At 37.8% G+C, this 22,251-nt stretch overlaps 1 protein-coding gene and 2 long non-coding RNA genes across 4 annotated transcripts; 2 read left to right on the forward strand and 1 right to left on the reverse strand.

Moving 5' to 3' along the window:
- The first annotated feature begins 1,298 nt into the window (after positions 1–1,298).
- On the forward strand, positions 1,299–4,612 carry LOC131004694 (uncharacterized). The gene is made up of 3 exons (XR_009095088.1): positions 1,299–1,644; positions 3,772–3,834; positions 4,349–4,612. It is a non-coding gene; the product is annotated as an uncharacterized LOC131004694 (long non-coding RNA).
- Positions 4,613–12,145: 7,533 nt separating this feature from the next.
- LOC131004797 (uncharacterized) lies at positions 12,146–15,469 on the forward strand. Its single transcript, XR_009095108.1, has 3 exons — positions 12,146–12,500; positions 14,630–14,692; positions 15,208–15,469. It is a non-coding gene; the product is annotated as an uncharacterized LOC131004797 (long non-coding RNA).
- Positions 15,470–17,566: 2,097 nt separating this feature from the next.
- On the reverse strand, positions 17,567–20,977 carry LOC131004786 (SWI/SNF complex component SNF12 homolog). Of its 2 annotated transcripts, XM_057931547.1 has the most exons (4): positions 20,572–20,949; positions 19,760–19,907; positions 18,342–19,678; positions 17,567–18,099 (listed from the first exon to the last, which is right to left on the reverse strand). In XM_057931547.1, the coding sequence occupies exons 2-4, from the start codon at positions 19,892–19,894 to the stop codon at positions 18,027–18,029; spliced, it is 1,545 nt and encodes a 514-aa protein (XP_057787530.1). In that variant the 5' UTR covers positions 19,895–19,907; positions 20,572–20,949; the 3' UTR covers positions 17,567–18,026. The 2 variants fall into 2 exon arrangements, with proteins under 2 accessions (XP_057787530.1, XP_057787529.1); XM_057931546.1 differs by having other exon boundaries at positions 18,342–19,907; positions 20,572–20,977.
- Positions 20,978–22,251: the final 1,274 nt, after the last annotated feature.

Here is a 22,251-nt window from a genome sequence, read left to right on the forward strand (position 1 = left end):
TTTGTCCAATGTGTAACTCAAAAAGTGAAATCTGATTTACAAAAATCTATTACGACTTGGAGCCCAAGCTTAGCATCCAAACAATCTACTGGGTAAATAGCTTAGCATCCAAACAATCTATTGGGTAAACAGATAATTTGATGGTGAATACTAAATACTACTCCCTCCGTCCGCAAAGATTATGGCACAATTACTATATCGGGCGTCCGCCAAGATTATGTTACTTTCCTTTTATGGCAATGGTCCCACCATTTACTTTTATATTTTATCATTACAAACACTCTTTATTTACAAAAAACCCACCTTAAATTCAATCTCAACCACACATCTCATAAAAGTGGTGGGACCCTTCCCCCACTACATCAAAATCATCATTAATTTTATTAAATGTCGTGCCCAAACAATTTGTCATAATCTTAGCGGACGGAGGGAGTAAGATCTAGAACTTGGATCCCAAATTTGACTAGATGCTTAGCCTCCAAGTTTTGCTCCTATAAATATTAATGTTGTCTCACCCCTACCTTTCAAACTTCCATAAGCTATTTCACAAACACATCCCCATTTGAATTTCTTCTTCTACATCGGCTTGACGCGCTGCCGAAAAGAGGTTTGTGATTTACCTGTAGTTGGCCGTTGGGCTAGGGGCGGCTTTGGCATATGCTGCTTCAACGGAGGTGCCGAGGCCGAAAGTGTAGTAGGGTGGCGCAGGCTACTGTCGAGGAGATTCTGAATTGAAGCGGGACGAGCAACGAGCGACGGGAAACAGAGAGAGGTTGCAGGCGAGACAGAGAGCGAGAGCGAGAGCGTGAGAAAAAGAAGGAAATGAGTGTTTTAGAGTTGAGTAAAGAAACGATGACGAAAACAGGAAAAGATGAGAAAGGAGAAGCAACGACACAGTGTCTGTAGTGACCCGCTCTTTTATATATTTTAAATCCAGTAATGAGTGTTTATTTTTGTTCATCAGTGAATGAAAACGGTTTTTATCCTAATATGAATTCAGCTTATGATCCTGAATTTATATTGTTTAAGCAGTTAATGATATTATTTCAGAGTTATAACTGACTTAGCAAAGTCACGTTATTTATTTAAGCGAGATGAAATTTGATTTTATTTTTACTCAGATCGTGAATTATTTCCGACTCAGGAAGTTAATTAAATCTGCGGATTTAATTTAGATATCAGAACAACGAACGAATTAAATCTACGGATTTAATTTAGATTCATTTTATAATTTATCGGTTTTAGTGAGAAATCACATGTCGAAATACGAGATTTATTTAAATAAACAGTATCAAGCATATACGAGCACACGATCCATCTTACAGTTACAGAATCACCGAGACAGAGAAAATACATCAATAATTCTCCTCTACATTTTTTTTTCCTTTCTTTTTCTTCTCTTTTTCTTTCCATTAATTTTGTTCCCCACTCCATCAACTCCACTACCCTATGCTCCCCACCATCTCCACTACCTTTGCTCCCCATCAACTCCAACACTTCACCCATTCCTTCCATTTCGCAACAGCAATCACAAAGAGAAGGAAGACTTGGCTTAACTACTTTGCCAAGATTTCAAGCTGCTCCAGTCCAGTAGTACCCCAACACTCGAAGCTAGAGTTTATTGGGTGAAAAACCGTGCATGAGGTAAGGCAGCGAATCTGCCATAAGCACACTGCTCCGGCAGTGTTTTGCAAGGCGATTCCAGCCATCCAAACGGTTCCCAAAAATTCCCAAATTAATTGTGTATCATCTTTCATACATTTTATATATTTTGGTAAAATTTCAGAATATTTAGAGCTCGCATGATTTATTTATGAATTTGTAAACATCACTGCCCATCTGGAATACATTTTTGGTAAACAATCTTTGGGAGATCATAAGTAAAGTTTCACTCGGTGAAAACCTTTGAAACTTGAATATGTCACTCTAGACTCCCGTATCTTTCTTTTGACATCGGCCTCACCATTTTTGAGTAAGGGAAACAACCGGTATAAATTCTTGAAATCTAGTTCTTATTCCATGTACCATCCAGTAGATTTTACAAACCTACGACTTTGAGGTGGAAAAGGCCGACTTAAATATTTGATTCTCAAGCCTATCTTTCTACTGAATATTCACTGACATGTTGGGAACTTACTTGTTCAGTTTTAGAATTTTTGGTGAAGCTTAAAGTGGTTTTTCCGATTTATGTTCTGAATCTGCCAAACTTGAACTCTTTTTGTGCACTGAACTTTAGATAGTCATATCTTCTAAACCATGAAGGTTCTTAGAGTAAATCCAACTGGAGAGTGTTATGATCTCTCCCTAGTTTCCAGATTGACCTTTGGGGTTCCCAGTGGAGTTTTGTAAAGGGAGATATGAATTTTTAAAGAAAGCCCACTGACTTGGTTGTAATCTGGAAATATGAAATTTACAGATTTTTGCTTGTTAAATACCCATCTTTGAGAGGGCATATCTTGCTCGTTTGAATTGTTTTTCATTCGATTCAAATTGGAGAATGATCCTTGAAATGTCTAGTTTCCAGAATGTCTTTTGGAGCCTCATTTGGAGATCCGAGGTAGATTTGGTGTCTGTTGTAAAACAACCCCTTAAGAGCTCAAGTTGTTGAATTATTTTCTATGTATCAAAGTTTATTTTAAAGGATGTTTCGTGAAAGATTTAGTATATGTGCGTAACAAGTTTGGGACTATTTATTTTAAATGAGATCCGTTCTTTATTTAAATTAGGATGGACTTTTAATGAATGTTTTTGGGATTAAACTATTATTTCTTGATTTATATAAATTATTTTTAAGGACTTATAAATATGAATTTCGTAGGCCTACTGACCTACTGTGATCGACGGTTTGTCGATGTCTAACAGCTTTGAAAATTTTATAGCAAGTCCCTACATGAGTCTTGAGTACCCTGGTAAAATTTCAAGCCATTCCAACTTCGTATGATACTTCTTTAAAATGTAAAACCTAAACTGCACATTACTACTGAGAATTTCAGAGAACAGAGAAAAGAGTCATTTATTTCAGTAGCTTCCTGGGTGATCTAGCTTTCCAAATTTTTATGGTATTAACCTTATTGTGTTATTTAGATATCCACCAAAGTTGAGCCCAGTTTGACAACGTTTACTATTTTTCAAAAATACAAGTTTTCGATTGTTCAAAACTGCCGAACATGGTAGATCGTGGTAAAAACGTCATATCTCTCAAACCACTTGGAGTTTTCGACTCTATTTTTTTTATATGAAACTAGACTCGAAGATCTTTCTTTCGGTATGAGTCTCGAGTCCAGGAGATGTCGGAGTCAGAACAGATTAAATTTTGAAGTTGAGTCAGTGTAAAAGCAGAGCATGTTTTGATGATGTTTGATTGTGATTCTTATGTGCCTTATGTTGAGCCTTTTTATTTTATTTTATTTTTTTTTAATTTTATAACATTACTTGTTCTTATTTATTAAGCCCGATTAATTATGAGATTATAAAGCGAATAAGTTGAAGTATTTATTTTCTATTGACTACGAGGAGCGGGGTTTATTTAATTGACGGATTAGAACACCCCGAAGAGAACGGATTAATTTTTGTTAATTATCCGGCTTCATGAGACGAGACTTAGCTTTTGTTTAAATCCGATAGCCTGGATTAACAATAGAAATTCCCTGATTATTATCTCAGAATAATAGTTCATGCATACGAGATTCATGCATAGTTTAATTACGCATTCTCATTTAATTGAGAATTTTCCCTCGATTTAAAGTCTTACGTTATTTTCTCGGATTAAAGGTCGAGCGCAAGAATAAGAGCTCGTCAAGGAGTCACTAATCTGTAGCAAAGCTTTGCTATCAGGTGGGTTACTTTCATATATATATCAAATGAGTTTAATGTTATGTTTGAACAGTTATTTCATTGCAAAATCATTGAACTGAAAATTATTTCAACTGTTGTCTTGCCATAAATGTTTCAATGTTTGGTATGATATCTATCTGATGTGGCTTTGCCAGTTATGTAATCGAATTCGGGTCCTGAGCAGTTGATAGCTATCCTGCCAGGACTAGTGTACACCAGTGACCGTGAGTCATCTAGCGGGTTGGCCGGTCAAGTGTACCGTGAGAGGTGGCCACCTCTCCGGCACACAGTTCCAGATATGATAGATTACAAGAGAACTTAGTCTGCAGACGAACTTTAAGAATCACAAATGAATTTAGTAAGCTTGGGCCTTTTAGAGAAAAACTCCCTTGCTGTACTGTTTATGATGGCATGACAATTTACAACTTTACGAAGCATGTTATATTTCATAGTAGGCATATGTGCCCACTGAGTACTTTTGTACTCAGCCCTGCATATATTTCTAAATGTGCAGGTTGAGCAGCTGCCGATGGTGATGAAGTGACGAGCGGGACTCTTTTGTCTTATTATGTATTAATGAACTCTAGGGTTACATGTCTTCATACATGTAATCAGAACCTTATTCCGCTGCGTACTCAGAAGTTTTATGTTATTTTGGATAAGTCGGAGTTATCCGAACTTGTTAGTTATTTGAGTCTATACGACAAAAAAACTCTGTTATATTATAGATATCTATGTTGTTAACAATGATGAAATACGATCCTTTCTTGTTTGATTATTCCCCTTTCTACCCCGCTTCTAATCTCCCTCCATTAGCCACGATTTCCCGGCTTAATTATCCTTAATTAGGACCGGTCGTGACAGAGTGGTATCAGAGCAATTCATTTGCTCTGAACCCTAGAGTTAGCCCATTTTTCTAGTATGATCACTAGTATATATGAGTCAGTCAGCCAAAGCTCATCACTTCATCACATCGTCATGCTCAGCAAGATAAGAATGTGGTAATGATTTTAAAACATTGAGAAGTTCACATTTTATATGAATGTACTGATGGTTACATTCAAGTTTTATGCTTTATTGATTGATTAGATATCTCAATGAACTTAGATGCGTTAAGAATGCATGATCACTGTTACGAGAAGAACAATAGAAGCTAGAAACTCAGTTATATTTCACTATAGCCATGGTGAAGAGCTAAGAAAGAAAAAGAGAATCCCATGAAAGCAGTGCAAGCGGAGTGCCACGCACGAATCACTGAAGCAGGCATAGTTCTTCATTCAGGTTGTTCACGAGTGACAGAACACCGAATCGACTATTGCCTTATTTGATGATAGATCACGTGAGTCATTGCTCGTAGCGACGAGTGTGACTTATGTAATCAGCTAGCTATCGCATAATGAGCTAAGACTCATTACTAACTCTCGATTATCACCAGTTATGGCATGAAGAGAACCTTCATGATTTATGTTTGAACTTCAGAGTCGGACTCATATGCAGTTATAACACTTTGTGTATGATGTTATAGCATCGCGATTAGAACTGCCAGCTTACAGTTTCAGATATTCAGAACCTTTATGATTACAATTACCTATTATATTACACGTGAGCATGATTTAGAATCCCTATTGATTACGATCACCTGCTACAAATCGAAAGGAGGATAGGTGCCATGGGTAACTAGAAGTTACCAACCATTATGATTGACTAGAAAAATCTATACAAGTGCGTAAGACGGGAGGAGTTCCTGAAGATGGTTTGGAGTTTAACAAGAGCTAGAAATATCGACAATGGTTCGATGTTAAAGTTAAGAGATTGAGATTATGATGAGAGACTAAGCAGGTTAAGTATGCATACCTTAGTCGATCAGAGACATTCCCCAGTTAGAACATTTTAGACTAAACATTCACTTTAGTAGCCAGAATGCAAGCATTGACTAAGGTCATTCCATGACTTAGAATTACACATGGGGACACATATCCTATAAAGGTACTCAGATGAGCAAAAGCTATTTCCTTATTGAATGCGTGATGATTCAGAAGGTCTTTTGCAATAACACGGAAGAGTGCTTCAAATTATATGGTTGCATTTCAAGCGCTATGTGAAGGAACACTAAGTACTAGAAGTACTACATTAAGATCATATAGAGGAACATTATTGAGTAAGGTCGAGCCTACCTTATTTCGCCTATAGAAAATGTTTAAGGATTGCATTAAACTAGGAGGCAGACTCCAAGTTTGAGAAGCTCTAGAATATTCTCAAGGACATGTTCAAGATATTAAGAAGAAAGTGGTGATTTTAGACCAAATATACCTTTTGCAGCCAAGGAACAAGAATTGCCAAGTTCGGAAAAGTATTTCCGAATGACTGAGAAGTAGTTGTGTCGGACCTGGCCAGTCCACATGGCCAAAATCTCAGTAGTCGTCATATATGGGTCTTTAAACCTATATATTTTAAACCTTCATCTGAAAAGCCAAACGGGTTCAGACTATTAGGTCATTTCGTTTCGACCTTTCAGTCAATTCATTTCTATCCTATGGTTATTCATTTTCAATTGTTTGGCAAATTATTGAAACACTTTGCCTAATTGCCATTTGTGATTTGAATCATTGCGATCTACTAGCTGTTGGTAGATTTTCTGTGACCCAAGGACAAACAGATACTCATCAGATTAAATCAGTCAAACACGTATGCTTCAACCCAAGGGTCAAGCACGTAATGCATACAGACAATCTCTTGTGCATTTAGTAGGACCTTATTTGTGTATTTCGAAAACGATGATCATTTCGATACTTTTGTATGCCCCTATGTTGGCTTAGTTATTTTGACTAGTATTAGTACGGAAACGCTGGTTAATAGGGCATTTTGGAACTGAGATCTTTCATGATGAATTTGCAAGATAGCCAGTTCATCATGTATAATGCTTGGATAGATCACCAGATTTAGATTCAAATGTTGATGAAATAGTCCTCATTGATACTAATTTCCCATGTCTATGTAGCGACCCTATCAGTCTTTTGCGGCAAGTCACTTCCGCTATGTTATTTATATACTTTCATGAGGAAGAGTATGAGCGAGATTTGAGAATCAAGAAAACAATTTACAGAATCGATGATATGCATCTGTGTATTACATTGGTGACTATATGTCGACTCATCGGAATGCCAACAAAGTAAAGGCGTCCGAGGAGAGAAGTTGGATAGAACGATAAGAACAATAGTATGCCTTGTGTTGTTGCATTAACAACTTGTGTTTTGACCTAATAGAATGCCACCAAACGAGGACGAACAAGAGGAGGGGGCAGGATTCCCCGAAATGAAGAAGAGACCCAGAAACAGGGCCAGAACCAGAAACCGAAATAGTTCAACCACCTGTTCAGCCAAAACGATAGATTGAAGAATTATTCTTGCGACAGAACCACCTACCTTCAACGGGACAGGAGACCCGGCAGAAGCTGAAACTTGGGTTCGCGCTATTGAACGCATTTTCAACTTCCTGCGTTGCACCGACCAAGAACGTCTGACTTGTATGTCCCTTTCAGTTGACTGGGTCAGCTGATTTCTGGTGGGAAGCAAGGATGAAAACGATGACAGCAGAGCAGTTAGAAAACCTGACTTGGGAACAATTCAAAGCCGGTATATATGACAAGTATATACCCAAGAGCTACCGCAAGAAAAAGGAGGCTGAATTTTACAATCTGAAACAAGGAAAGATGTCGGTAACTCAATACGACAGGATGTTCTGCGATATGTCTAGATATGCGCCGGAACAAGTTGACACAGATGAGAAGATGGCTGAAAAGTTTTGTGCCGGTCTGAGGCACGAGATTAGGATGGCTTTGGCAAGCCACGGAGGATTGTCTTACACTGAGTCGCTCAGCCGAGCGTTAGACATTGAGGCAGCCATGCCAGGAGAAAGACTTGCAATTATACCTGCGCCAGCACCTCCACATGATCAAAATCATAATCAGAATTTCAAAGGAAAGAGGAGATGGGACAACAGTAACCCGAACCAAGGCGAGAAGAGGCCATGGCAGGGACGGGTCTTCCAGTCACAAGGTTATGGAAGCCAGGGCGCACCGAAACAGATGGGAAATAACCAACAAAGAGCCCCACATTGTCCCAAATGTAACAAAAGTCATATGGGAATTTGTAAGGCCGGCAGTGATAGTTGCTATATCTGCAACCAGAAGGGGCACTATGCAAATCGGTGCCCGAATAAGCAACATGGAACGAGTTTAAGGCCAAACCCACCTATCCAGGCTCCGCATCTGCGAGCAATCCAAGCTCTGCCCCAACCATACCCAAGGCAGCAACCACAGTATCAGCAGCCACAGCAGCACCAACAGCTACAGTACCAAACCACAACCTCAACAACCGTATCAGCAACAGGCCCGCCAACAACAGCAGCGACAACAGAAACAACATGAAAAGCCTCGTCATGCTAGAGCCTATGCTATGAGGCAGAAGCAGCCCGAGAACAACCAGGGAAACCTGGCAGGTATGGGCATGCTACTCAATACTCCTGTTGTACTTCTATTTGATACGGGCGCATCGCATACTTTCATTTCAAGTACATGTGTTGATACATTAAAACTTAAAATGGAAAGAGCTGACCAGGAGTTGAGTATATCATCACCTATAGGAGGGATGACGACAGTAGATCATGTGTGCTTGAACCTAGAACTGAACATAGGGTCACACAAGATTGTAGTGAACAACTCCTATGTTATACCGATGGGAGATGTGGACATAATCCTAGGAATGGACTGGCTAGCCGAGAACTATGCCACCGTCCTTTGTAACGAAAGACGGATATCGTTTCGACCCCCAGGAAGGGAGCCGTCACATTTCCACAGGAATTAGTATGGGAAGAAGAAAGATGATCATCTCCGCCCTGCAAGCAACGAGAATGATGAAGAAGGGATACCCAGCTTACCTCGTATACTTGCACGAAGAATTGGGTACTGAAAGGAGTATAGAAGATGTAGAAATTGTACGGGACTTTACAGATGTATTTCCAGAGATTCTGCCAGGGCCACCACCGGACAGACCAATTGAGTTTACCATTGATTTGGAGCCCGGGGCAGCTCCCATTTCGAAGGCACCATACCGAATGGCTCCTAAAGAGTTGGAAGAACTCAAGATACAACTGCAAGAACTTTTAGAACTTGGATTCATTAGGCCAAGTGTATCACCTTGGGGTGCACCCGTACTTTTTGTGAAGAAAAAGGATGGCACATTGCGAATGTGTATAGACTATAGAGAACTGAACAAAGTGACACTGAAGAACAAATATCCTTTACCAAGGATAGATGACCTCTTCGACCAGCTCAAGGGAGCAAGCGTATTCTCGAAGATTGATTTGCGATCTGGTTATCACCAGCTGAAGATTCGACCAGAAGACGTACCTAAGACGGCATTTCGAACTAGGTATGGCCACTACGAATTTGTAGTTGTGCCATTCGGACTAACCAATGCGCCAGCTGTGTTCATGGACCTCATGAATCGAGTGTTTCATCCGTACTTAGACAAATTTGTCTTGGTGTTTATAGATGACATCCTGATCTACTCGAAGAACGAGAAAGACCATGAGGAACATCTGAGAATTGTCTTAGAAACGTTGAGGACGGAGCGCCTTTATGCCAAATTCAGCAAGTGTGAGTTTTGGCTCAGCGAAGTCACGTTTTTAGGACATATTGTATCATCAGAAGGGATTAAAGTGGACCCTGAAAAAATGCAAGCGGTGCGCGAATGGAGATCACCTACTAACCCTAATGAGATAAGAAGTTTCTTAGGATTGACAGGTTACTATCGGAGGTTTATGGAAGGATTTTCCAAAATTGCAAGGCCAATGACGCAACTACTCAGGAAGGGAATAAAATTTTCTTGGACAGAGGAGTGCGAGAAGAGCTTCCAAGAACTCAAGAAAAAGTTTACTACGGCACCAGTGTTAGCCGTCCCAACAGCTGACAAGGAATATGTGATCTACACGGACGCGTCCAAAAATGGACTCGGTTGTGTACTAATGCAAGAAGGAAAAGTGATAGCATACGCGTCACGACAGCTTAGGCCACATGAACTGAATTACCCGACTCATGATCTGGAGTTAGCTGCAGTGGTGCATGCGTTGAAGATTTGGAGACACCACCTATATGGAGTTAGGTGTGAGATTTTCACAGACCACAAAAGCCTGAAGTACTTTTTCGAGCAAAAGGACCTTAACATGAGACAAAGAAGGTGGCTCGAACTAGTGAAGGATTATGACTGCGGTATTAACTGCCACCCGGGTAAGGCCAATGTAGTAGCTGATGCATTGAGCCGTAAAACTCAATCTAGGTTGGGATGTCTCGTCACCCAAAAGAATGAGCTCATCAAAGAGTTTGGAAAAATGAGCATAGAAGTGGTTAAACCACCAGGGACGATAGCAAGCGTTGTTGCAACAATACCTAGCTTGAGCAAGATGATTGTAGAAGCACAAAGAAAAGACGAGAAAATGGAGAAACTACGGGAAACAGTAAGGAAAGGAGAAGTCAAGAATTATCAAGAAGCAGCAGATAATGCTATCATCTTTGAGGGAAGAATATGCATTCCCCACGATGATGAGCTTAAGGATAAAATCATGAGTGAGGCTCACGATACCCCTTATACTGCCCACCCAGGGAGCACTAAGATGTATCAGGACCTAAAGAAACACTTTTGGTGGGAAGGCATGAAGAGAGACATAGCGTCATTTGTGGAGAAATGCCTGACATGCCAACAGGTGAAGGCCTTACACCAAAGGCCATTTGGAAAACTACAACCGTTGGAAATTCCAGAATGGAAGTGGGAGCACATTGCAATGGATTTTGTGACCAGTTTGCCCAAAACAAAGAGAGAAAACACTGCTATTTGGGTAATAGTGGATCGACTCACAAAATGTGCTCATTTTATACCAATACCGATCACACACGGGTCAGACAAGCTAGCTCAGTTGTATGTTCGAGAGATTGTACGCTTATACGGTGTACCCGTGTCAATCACTTCAGACCGAGACTCAAAATTTACTTCTAGATTTTGGATGAGCTTACAAAAGGAGTTAGGCACGAGGCTAAATTTCAGCACCGCCTTCCACCCGCAGACAGATGGGCAGTCTGAAAGGACAATTCAGACCCTCGAAGATATGTTGAGAACAGTGGTGTTAGACAGGGGTGGAAGTTGGGAAACAGTGCTGCCATTGATTGAATTTGCCTATAATAACAGTTACCAGGCGACTATCGATATGGCACCATATGAGGCATTATATGGAAGAAAATGTAGATCACCGCTTTATTGGGATGAAGTGGGTGAGAGAAAAGTTTTAGGACCAGACATAGTCAATGAGATGGTTGAGATAGTCCGCCAGATCAGAGGGCGAATAAAGGAGGCACAAGATAGACAGAAATCTTACGCTGATGCACGTCGAACTGAGTTACATTTTGAAATAGGAGACAAGGTCTTCCTAAAGGTATCTCCTACCAAGGGGATAACTAGGTTTGGTGTCAAGGGAAAACTTAGGCCCCGATTTGTAGGACCTTATGAGATTTTGGAGAGAATAGGCCCAGTAGCCTATAGGTTGGCGTTACCGCCAAGCTTTGGAAACGTTCACAATGTTTTCCACGTATCACAACTCAGAAAATACGTTTTCGATCCAAAGCACATAATCCACCAAGAAGAGATCATCATTTGCCCAGACTTGAGCTATGAAGAGAGACCAGAGGTCATTCTAGATCGAAAAGTACAACAACTCAGGAATAAGGCAATCACATCAGTGAAAGTCTTATGGAGACACCACGGACAAGAGGAAGCCACGTGGGAGCTTGAAGACAAAATGAAGGAGAAATACCCCGAACTGTTTTAGAAGAAATATGCAAATTTCGGGACGAAATTTTTGTTAAGAGGGGTAGTATGTAGTGACCCGCTCTTTTATATATTTTAAATCCAGTAATGAGTGTTTATTTTTGTTCATCAGTGAATGAAAACGGTTTTTATCCTAATATGAATTCAGCTTATGATCCTGAATTTATATTGTTAAAGCAGTTAATGATATTATTTCAGAGTTATAACTGACTTAGCAAAGTCACGTTATTTATTTAAGCGAGATGAAATTTGATTTTATTTTTACTCAGATCGTGAATTATTTCCGACTCAGGAAGTTAATTAAATCTGCGGATTTAATTTAGATATCAGAACAACGAACGAATTAAATCTACGGATTTAATTTAGATTCATTTTATAATTTATCGGTTTTAGTGAGAAATCACATGTCGAAATACGAGATTTATTTAAATAAACAGTATCAAGCATATACGAGCACACGATCCATCTTACAGTTACAGAATCACCGAGACAGAGAAAATACATCAATAATTCTCCTCTACATTTTTTTTTCCTTTCTTTTTCTTCTCTTTTTCTTTCCATTAATTTTGTTCCCCACTCCATCAACTCCACTACCCTATGCTCCCCACCATCTCCACTACCTTTGCTCCCCATCAACTCCAACACTTCACCCATTTCTTCCATTTCGCAACAGCAATCACAAAGAGAAGGAAGACTTGGCTTAACTACTTTGCCAAGATTTCAAGCTGCTCCAGTCCAGTAGTACCCCAACACTCGAAGCTAGAGTTTATTGGGTGAAAAACCGTGCATGAGGTAAGGCAGCGAATCTGCCATAAGCACACTGCTCCGGCAGTGTTTTGCAAGGCGATTCCAGCCATCCAAACGGTTCCCAAAAATTCCCAAATTAATTGTGTATCATCTTTCATACATTTTCTATATTTTGGTAAAATTTCAGAATATTTAGAGCTCGCATGATTTATTTATGAATTTGTAAACATCACTGCCCATCTGGAATACATTTTTGGTAAACAATCTTTGGGAGATCATAAGTAAAGTTTCACTCGGTGAAAACCTTTGAAACTTGAATATGTCACTCTAGACTCCCGTATCTTTCTTTTGACATCGGCCTCACCATTTTTGAGTAAGGGAAACAACCGGTATAAATTCTTGAAATCTAGTTCTTATTCCATGTACCATCCAGTAGATTTTACAAACCTACGACTTTGAGGTGGAAAAGGCCGACTTAAATATTTGATTCTCAAGCCTATCTTTCTACTGAATATTCACTGACATGTTGGGAACTTACTTGTTCAGTTTTAGAATTTTTGGTGAAGCTTAAAGTGGTTTTTCCGATTTATGTTCTGAATCTGCCAAACTTGAACTCTTTTTGTGCACTGAACTTTAGATAGTCATATCTTCTAAACCATGAAGGTTCTTAGAGTAAATCCAACTGGAGAGTGTTATGATCTCTCCCTAGTTTCCAGATTGACCTTTGGGGTTCCCAGTGGAGTTTTGTAAAGGGAGATATGAATTTTTAAAGAAAGCCCACTGACTTGGTTGTAATCTGGAAATATGAAATTTACAGATTTTTGCTTGTTAAATACCCATCTTTGAGAGGGCATATCTTGCTCGTTTGAATTGTTTTTCATTCGATTCAAATTGGAGAATGATCCTTGAAATGTCTAGTTTCCAGAATGTCTTTTGGAGCCTCATTTGGAGATCCGAGGTAGATTTGGTGTCTGTTGTAAAACAACCCCTTAAGAGCTCAAGTTGTTGAATTATTTTCTATGTATCAAAGTTTATTTTAAAGGATGTTTCGTGAAAGATTTAGTATATGTGCGTAACAAGTTTGGGACTATTTATTTTAAATGAGATCCGTTCTTTATTTAAATTAGGATGGACTTTTAATGAATGTTTTTGGGATTAAACTATTATTTCTTGATTTATATAAATTATTTTTAAGGACTTATAAATATGAATTTCGTAGGCCTACTGACCTACTGTGATCGACGGTTTGTCGATGTCTAACAGCTTTGAAAATTTTATAGCAAGTCCCTACATGAGTCTTGAGTACCCTGGTAAAATTTCAAGCCATTCCAACTTCGTATGATACTTCTTTAAAATGTAAAACCTAAACTGCACATTACTACTGAGAATTTCAGAGAACAGAGAAAAGAGTCATTTATTTCAGTAGCTTCCTGGGTGATCTAGCTTTCCAAATTTTTATGGTATTAACCTTATTGTGTTATTTAGATATCCACCAAAGTTGAGCCCAGTTTGACAACGTTTACTATTTTTCAAAAATACAAGTTTTCGATTGTTCAAAACTGCCGAACATGGTAGATCGTGGTAAAAACGTCATATCTCTCAAACCACTTGGAGTTTTCGACTCTATTTTTTTTTATATGAAACTAGACTCGAAGATCTTTCTTTCGGTATGAGTCTCGAGTCCAGGAGATGTCGGAGTCAGAACAGATTAAATTTTGAAGTTGAGTCAGTGTAAAAGCAGAGCATGTTTTGATGATGTTTGATTGTGATTCTTATGTGCCTTATGTTGAGCCTTTTTATTTTATTTTATTTTTTTTTTAATTTTATAACATTACTTGTTCTTATTTATTAAGCCCGATTAATTATGAGATTATAAAGCGAATAAGTTGAAGTATTTATTTTCTATTGACTACGAGGAGCGGGGTTTATTTAATTGACGGATTAGAACACCCCGAAGAGAACGGATTAATTTTTGTTAATTATCCGGCTTCATGAGACGAGACTTAGCTTTTGTTTAAATCCGATAGCCTGGATTAACAATAGAAATTCCCTGATTATTATCTCAGAATAATAGTTCATGCATACGAGATTCATGCATAGTTTAATTACGCATTCTCATTTAATTGAGAATTTTCCCTCGATTTAAAGTCTTACGTTATTTTCTCGGATTAAAGGTCGAGCGCAAGAATAAGAGCTCGTCAAGGAGTCACTAATCTGTAGCAAAGCTTTGCTATCAGGTGGGTTACTTTCATATATATCAAATGAGTTTAATGTTATGTTTGAACAGTTATTTCATTGCAAAATCTTTGAACTGAAAATTATTTCAACTGTTGTCTTGCCATAAATGTTTCAATGTTTGGTATGATATCTATCTGATGTGGCTTTGCCAGTTATTATGAAATCGAATTCGGGTCCTGAGCAGTTGATAGCTATCCTGCCAGGACTAGTGTACACCAGTGACCGTGAGTCATCTAGCGGGTTGGCCGGTCAAGTGTCCGTGAGAGGTGGCCACCTCTCCGGCACACAGTTCCAGATATGATAGATTACAAGAGAACTTAGTCTGCAGACGAACTTTAAGAATCACAAATGAATTTAGTAAGCTTGGGCCTTTTTAGAGAAAAACTCCCTTGCTGTACTGTTTATGATGGCATGACAATTTACAACTTTACGAAGCATGTTATATTTCATAGTAGGCATATGTGCCCACTGAGTACTTTTGTACTCAGCCCTGCATATATTTCTAAATGTGCAGGTTGAGCAGCTGCCGATGGTGATGAAGTGACGAGCGGGACTCTTTTGTCTTATTATGTATTAATGAACTCTAGGGTTACATGTCTTCATACATGTAATCAGAACCTTATTCCGCTGCGTACTCAGAAGTTTTATGTTATTTTGGATAAGTCGGAGTTATCCGAACTTGTTAGTTATTTGAGTCTATACGACAAAAACTCTGTTATATTATAGATATCTATGTTGTTAACAATGATGAAATACGATCCTTTCTTGTTTGATTATTCCCCTTTCTACCCCGCTTCTAATCTCCCTCCATTAGCCACGATTTCCCGGCTTAATTATCCTTAATTAGGACCGGTCGTGACAAAAATTAAGGAGAAGTTATAAATTAGTTAAAAGTGGTACATGTCACTTTTAAAGTGTTAAATTTTTTCATTTATGATAACAGGCCACTTATAGTGGGACGACTCAAAATGAAAATACATGTCACTTATAGTGGGACAGAGAGAATAGTATATATTACCCCAATATATAATTAAGTGTATTCTAAGAGATCTCCTAATATTTAAAACGTAATATTTTGGTACTTGAAATTAAGAGGTTACAAAATCTCAAACAGCTTCTCCGTTCAGGAAAAAATTGTCACAATTTTATTTTTGGTCTGTTCACAAAAAATTTAGTATTACTTTTATTTATAATAGTACGTTTCTTTTACAAAAAAATATAGGACTCGATCACTTCCTATCAATTTTATCTTTTAATTACTTTTTTTTTTCGGAGTGGGAGGAAGGGAGTAAAATTATATATCATATTTTAGCATAATTTCCTTTATGAAACGATGCAATGAATATAAGATGGCCTCAAATTAAGAAGTACATCACGTTAGTTCGACCAGCCATAATTTAATGCTTTAAATAAAGCTTTCCCAAAACGTACCAACCTTCATATATGTATATATTAAAGCCATCTTCTTCATATATATATATATGGTTCTCTTTGTTGATACGTATTTCATTTATTTAAAAATTCTGTTTTGATTTACATAGTGAGTGGTGCCAAAGATTTTGAGCCCTTCTTTTTATCTTCGTCTTCTAATTTTTTATGCTTCAAAATCTTCTCTCATTCATTTCTCTCAGATCGTGTTCATTATTTTATAACTTTTCTGTGAGTTGCATTTTTAACTGAAAATATTATAGTATTTCTTATGATCATGAGAGAGGAATTTCATAATTGCTCAAACCATATAATATGCTTTTCTCTAGTATTTTATTCAGTTGAGATGGGTCAGCCATTGCATCAAACTAATAATATGTATTGCCCTTCTAGAAAAATGGCATGATTCTGAATCTGGAAAATAATTATGAATGCAGCAAAGAATATAACTGGTTTGCAAGTACAAAACTAGAATTTTGACTCTGACTTAGCATGGGGTGGGGTGGGGTGGGGTGGGGGGGGGGGTGGCCAAACCACCCCAACAATATTTGAACAACACAGTTGTATTAATTAGTAATTAAAAGTGTAAGTGTTTATGGTTTTTCTAGAAGTGGGGTATCTTTCTTTATTTCGTTTCGACATTACCAACAACTACACCTATTGCCACCAAAATAATTTAACAAATTTGGACGTGAATTAGGTGCGTTATTCAATTCAAAACCAATTAATTTGGTAAAACACATATCCACAAATCCTTGTAATTTTAACTTTTGCTTTATTAAGCCCTTCACAAATTTTTACTATTTTAATGGGACCTCGTACTTTTTTATACGTGATTTCATTAAATTCTTATTTAATGGATCCAATTTTTAACGGAGTATAATAATAGAATATGTGTCATTTAAATAACAGAATAGTTAACGAATTAATTGTATCAGTTAACTTTAGCCATCCATATCAATTCTTCTTCCAATACAACATTTATTGTCATAGTAGAATAAAGTATCGAGGCTAGTGTTGGACTCTATCTCCGTATGATAATATTGTGCATTCAAACTATGTGGTATATTATGCGATGGTTCAAGTGCAATTGAATGAATGATTTTAGTGTGATTTTTGTCCAAACTTGAGGGCACAATTTACAGCTCAAAGGTGTCTGCTCGCGAATGGGTGCGAAGGCCCAATCATCGGCCCAAATCGTTGCATCGGCTCATGGCCCAAACCCGCAACCCGACCGGACGCGTTGGCTCGGTGCAGCGTGAGCCTACACACGCCAAACTGCTCCAATGTATTATGTTTGTTTAGTACAAAATTTGTGGTTTTTTGCCATTATGGTTCATCCATAGTAAATAAGGTGTTTCACATTTTTAAAAAAATATAAATAGCTACTTTTATACTGTAGAGACAAAAAATAATGTAATTCTCACGATAACCAACCCCTCATATAAACAATCCTATCAAATAAAATTTAAATTTCAGATTGACTTGAAGAAAACTTTAATTGTCAGTAGTGTTGCCACCGGTTCAGAAACCGTCGGTTCCGGGCTGAAAAAATCATGAACCTGAACCGGCCCGGGGTAAAGTAATGAAGCATGGCTCAAGTAATACAATGATCCTTGAAACATGTTTAAAGTCAGAAGCAAAATAAGTGTAGCAGAAGAAGCAATGGTGTGTCTAGAGATGGTAAAAAACATGAGAGAGAGAGAGAGGCCTACACAGAGATGGGCAAAAAATAACTAATTGATCATATGTGCATAATGACTAAGTGCCCTTCCTAGCATAACACTGCTACTAATACATGGAATGACAAGAACTCACAAGTTTTGTCTTCCATCGTTGCAAAATGCCGATGATGAGTTAAATGGAGTCGGCTATACAAACACAGCTCGCCCGTCACAACTACTCCTACTTGTTTCCAGCAGCGTCACTTCCAACAGCAGGCTTGCGATTTAAGTACCGGATAACCGCATCCTCAATCCTGCAAAATGCATAAAAGGTGGATACGCACCAACACCAAAATCATTACATCAATCATTATTCAGACGATAGAACAAACTGCTAGGGAATCATGAACACTAGATACTGCTCCAGCAGAACTAAAATGAACATAGACCAAGAACATACATAAAAGTACATTAATGCAATTTGCACGGTGAGTTCTAACTGCAGATTAGAGGGCACGTGATATGGAATTAAATGGAGAGGATGAAAGAATTTTACCATGGTTGATCATAGAATTCTGCCCGACGCTCTTTCTCTGCATCACGGCCAGCATCGGCAGAAGCAACTTTCAAATCCCTGGCTTGAGAAGTGATCAAGGCATTTATGAACTCTGCAGGTGACTGACTAAATCCAAGAAAGAAAGCACGCCGGCGGCAATGCTCGTGTATCTTCTTCAAAGCAGAAGAAATAGCTTCATCACAGGAATCAATCGATTGGTTCTGCTCTAAACTAGTCAAGAAAGTCGATTTACCCTCTAGTGACAATGGAATGTCAACCAGAACATCATAACAAGTATTTCCAGATGGACTAACCCCGGAAAGCTTCACCCTATGCTCCAAATGTATGGGCCCAGGTGGGGTGAGGTGCGGTGTAATCTTTTGAGGAACAGTGGAAAATTTCAATTTATCTTCACCAAAAACCTTCCTTAGAGGCGGATCACACATGAAAAAAGAAGCTTCACCGGGAATTTGCAATTTTTTCATCTTTACATATTGCCAAAGGGCCGCCATTATTCTGGGACGTGTCTCCACCTCAATCCCAAGAACTTCCTGCAATGCTGGAGACAACTTAAACCTTTCAGGTTCATAATTCATCTCCAATCTAATAATTGCTGTGAACTCCTTGTCGCCTTTTCTCTTCACCTCAAAACCTTCATGGAGCGCTGGTGATCGAGAACTCTCCCATAAGATCACATGATTATCTGGATATAAATTCTGATCCAAGTATACAGTGATTTTCTTGAAAAAAGATGATAACTTTGGATATGAACACTTTGGTTTCTTCATCTGTCCTTCCACAATGGGATCCTTGCCATCTTCTAAAATTCGTCCAATCAGCCTAAGAGACCATGAAGGTGGCTCAGAATTTCCCTTATCTGTAATTGTATCTGTTTGGTTAGCATAAGTATTGAAGACATATATGCGAAGAAACTTTTGAACCCGGACAGGGTTTTTCAGAGATTCCGTAATGTCAGTCTTCTTTCTTACAAGTGCAGCATCTACACGAGACTCAAATTCAAGCAATTGAGTGTAAAGAGCACATTCTGGAAATAATGCTGCAACTTTTTCTGGAATTACTTTATCAGGAAGCTTTCGCTTCCCTCTACGCACAGCAGGGGCCAATTCCATAGTTTTCATAGGAGAAGCGGTGCCCTGGCCAGAGGCTCCCCCAGAAGGCCGAGAAGGAGGCTTGTGAAGGCGCTTGGCTGTTCCAGCCACACCAGAACCCGGTGTGGACACGGGAGGGGATGAGATGCTGATGTTAGCATTTCCCTGGGGTGAGGCCAAGATTTGTGAAGGAGCTTGAACTTGCCCAGACTGAGCTTGGACAAACACCTGAGGTTGAGCTTCAGATAGTTGAAAATGTCCTGTGAAATAGGGCCTTCCCGCATGCTGAAGATGAGACTGATGGGGTACCTGTTGTTGGTTATTGTTCATGGATATTTGTATCGGCATTTGCATTTGCATTTGCATCTGCGTCCCCCCTGCATTTGCAAAACTTATATTTCCTCTAATCGGATTGTTATTGCTGTTTGGATTATGCTGGTTCATTGTAGTTTCAAGCCTACAGCACGGATACATAAAGCAAAGTCATTCCAACGCAACGCTGTTTTGCATCAGTCATGGACAAACTAAGACAAAGATCAAAAGAACATCCAAAACATAGCCACACTCTCAAAGAAGAAGGGAAAAAAAAAAAAGTCTTTTTGACACCAAGAGTCGTACATTACCTTAAAAAACATCCCAACTACAACAAATATCAAGTCACCTCTTTTATTGAAATCTATAAGCTATATTAAAACACATTTGACAGCAGTTCCTCTTATTTTCTTCATCATTTAAATTTACACTATATGACCATCTATTGCAAATTTGCAAGCGACAAATCAGATTTCTAATAAGAACACTGCCCTACTTTCACTGAGGAAAAAAAATAATTGAGAAAGCATAATGGCGCGTCTACAAAAATCTCTCTCCATCTCCAAAGACAAATTATCTCAATCTCAAATGTTGCAAAAAAAAAAAAAAAAAAAAAAAAAAAAAAACAGCATTGACAAAGCAAAAATCCAGAAGAAGAAAAAAAATAACCCTTATCTCCGCTTTCTTTCAGTGAATACGTTTGTTGGCTCAATTACCATAGGCGAACACGAAAAAATTTATTTATTATATATATAAAAATATATGTATGTATTCTATCAATTGATTAAAACTTATATTAACATATTTACCTCAACCCTTCTGAATCTACAACATGCGCGCAGCTCCCGTCGCCGAGTGTGCTATTTCCTCTTCGATTTGCGTCAGGTATCGGTGAATTCAGGGCATATGAGAATATATCAGGAGAATTGCTGGGACACTCGAGGGTTTTTGCAGTACATACAATGGGATTAGCAATAACAGCAAGAATTATGCAACAAGAAGAAAGCTCGAAGGTTAGGGAAATTGTACGTCGATAATCACAGATTTGAAAAAATAAATCAACAGATGATGCGAAGATTGACCACCTAATAGAAATGCCTTTCTTGAATTTGCTCTACAGTGACTAGAATGGAAGAGGTTAGAGGAGTATGGTGAAGAAGAAGAAGAAGAAGAAGACGACGCTTTCCAACATTATTTTGAAAGGCCCAAAATTATAAATAGGAATTGGGTTTGTACTTTGGATTTATTGGGGGCAATTCTATTCATAGCCCCATTTTTTCTCTCTATAGCCATTTATTTTTAAAAGTAATAAAAATATTAATAGATATACACTATTACCCTTCTTCATTCCAAAACAACGGAGGATTAGAAGGTAACAGTTTTCAGTTCGAAGCTCTCACAAATTTACAGGGAAAAAAAATTGAAAGAACATTTCATTTTTTTTAGTTCTCAAAATTTTAACTCAAAATAATTATCTCATCACAATTTTATTTTGAGAATTTTGTTTGCATTCAATAAGATTGATAATATTTGATCAAGAGAATTCACAAAATTCATAGTACAATCTTCTGTGCATAATTTACAGTTGAGGGTTTTTCATCCTTTTTATTCGTTAATTATTTTCTTTCTCATCCTAGAGTAATATGGAACTTGATGGATTTATGGGGTTTCATATTATTATGCCTTAATTCTTTCTCCATTAACTCCTGCTTTCATTTTTTCAATCCTCTTTTTATTTTTCATTCTCTTTTACATTTTTCTCAATTGTTATCAAAATAAGTCAAAGAATCAATTTTGATGGAAAGGGTGGTCGAAGGAGAAATGATAATTAGCTCTAAAATTACTTTATAGATTAGATTGTTTTGTTTTCATTGTAGTAAATGACAAACAAAATCCACACAAAATGAATGGATTCGCAGACCCTGGACCTTGCTTGGTTGCATTCTCATGGCCGTTGTAGTTATTATTTGTTAACTTTTTTATTAGGGACAAAATAGTAATTAATAAATAATTTTAATATTTTTTAAATAAAAGGGGCTATAATGAGTAAAATGGGAGCTATGTATAGAATCACCCATTTATTGGTTGCGTTATTGGGCTATTTTGCGACTTTATAAATAGTTTCTTATATATTTCATCTATTTCCTAAAATTATGTATTTATTTCATTTTGTGTACGTCCTCTAAATATATATATATATATTTTATTTTTAAATACCATCCTATATATAATTTAAATAATTTTATTTTATAATTTACACTTATTTACTCATAATCAATTTAACAATTCCCTAAATGTGAGATTATTTCCCCATTATCAAATGCAATCAACAATCAAAATTTGATTCCCTGCACATATTTAGGGAACGGAGGGAATATTTTGAAAGAATCTAGCAAATATCAAGGATGATACATGCAAGTGATGGCATGTAAATTTTCAAACTAATTTTGACATGACTATATAATTTTTGACGTGGCACATACGTATCT

The sequence above is a fragment of the Salvia miltiorrhiza genome, unplaced genomic scaffold, assembly GCF_028751815.1.
Source record: "Salvia miltiorrhiza cultivar Shanhuang (shh) unplaced genomic scaffold, IMPLAD_Smil_shh original_scaffold_455, whole genome shotgun sequence".
Lineage (NCBI taxonomy): Eukaryota > Viridiplantae > Streptophyta > Magnoliopsida > Lamiales > Lamiaceae > Salvia > Salvia miltiorrhiza.

Excerpts from the sequence above, each read along its gene's own strand:
- LOC131004786 (XM_057931546.1), bottom strand. The coding sequence starts at position 19,894 with ATGAACCAGCATAATCCAAACAGCAATAACAATCCGATTAGAGGAAAT. Across the intron at positions 18,100-18,341 it reads GAATTCTATGATCAACCATG|GATTGAGGATGCGGTTATCC; the intron begins GTAAAATTCTTT and ends TGCATTTTGCAG.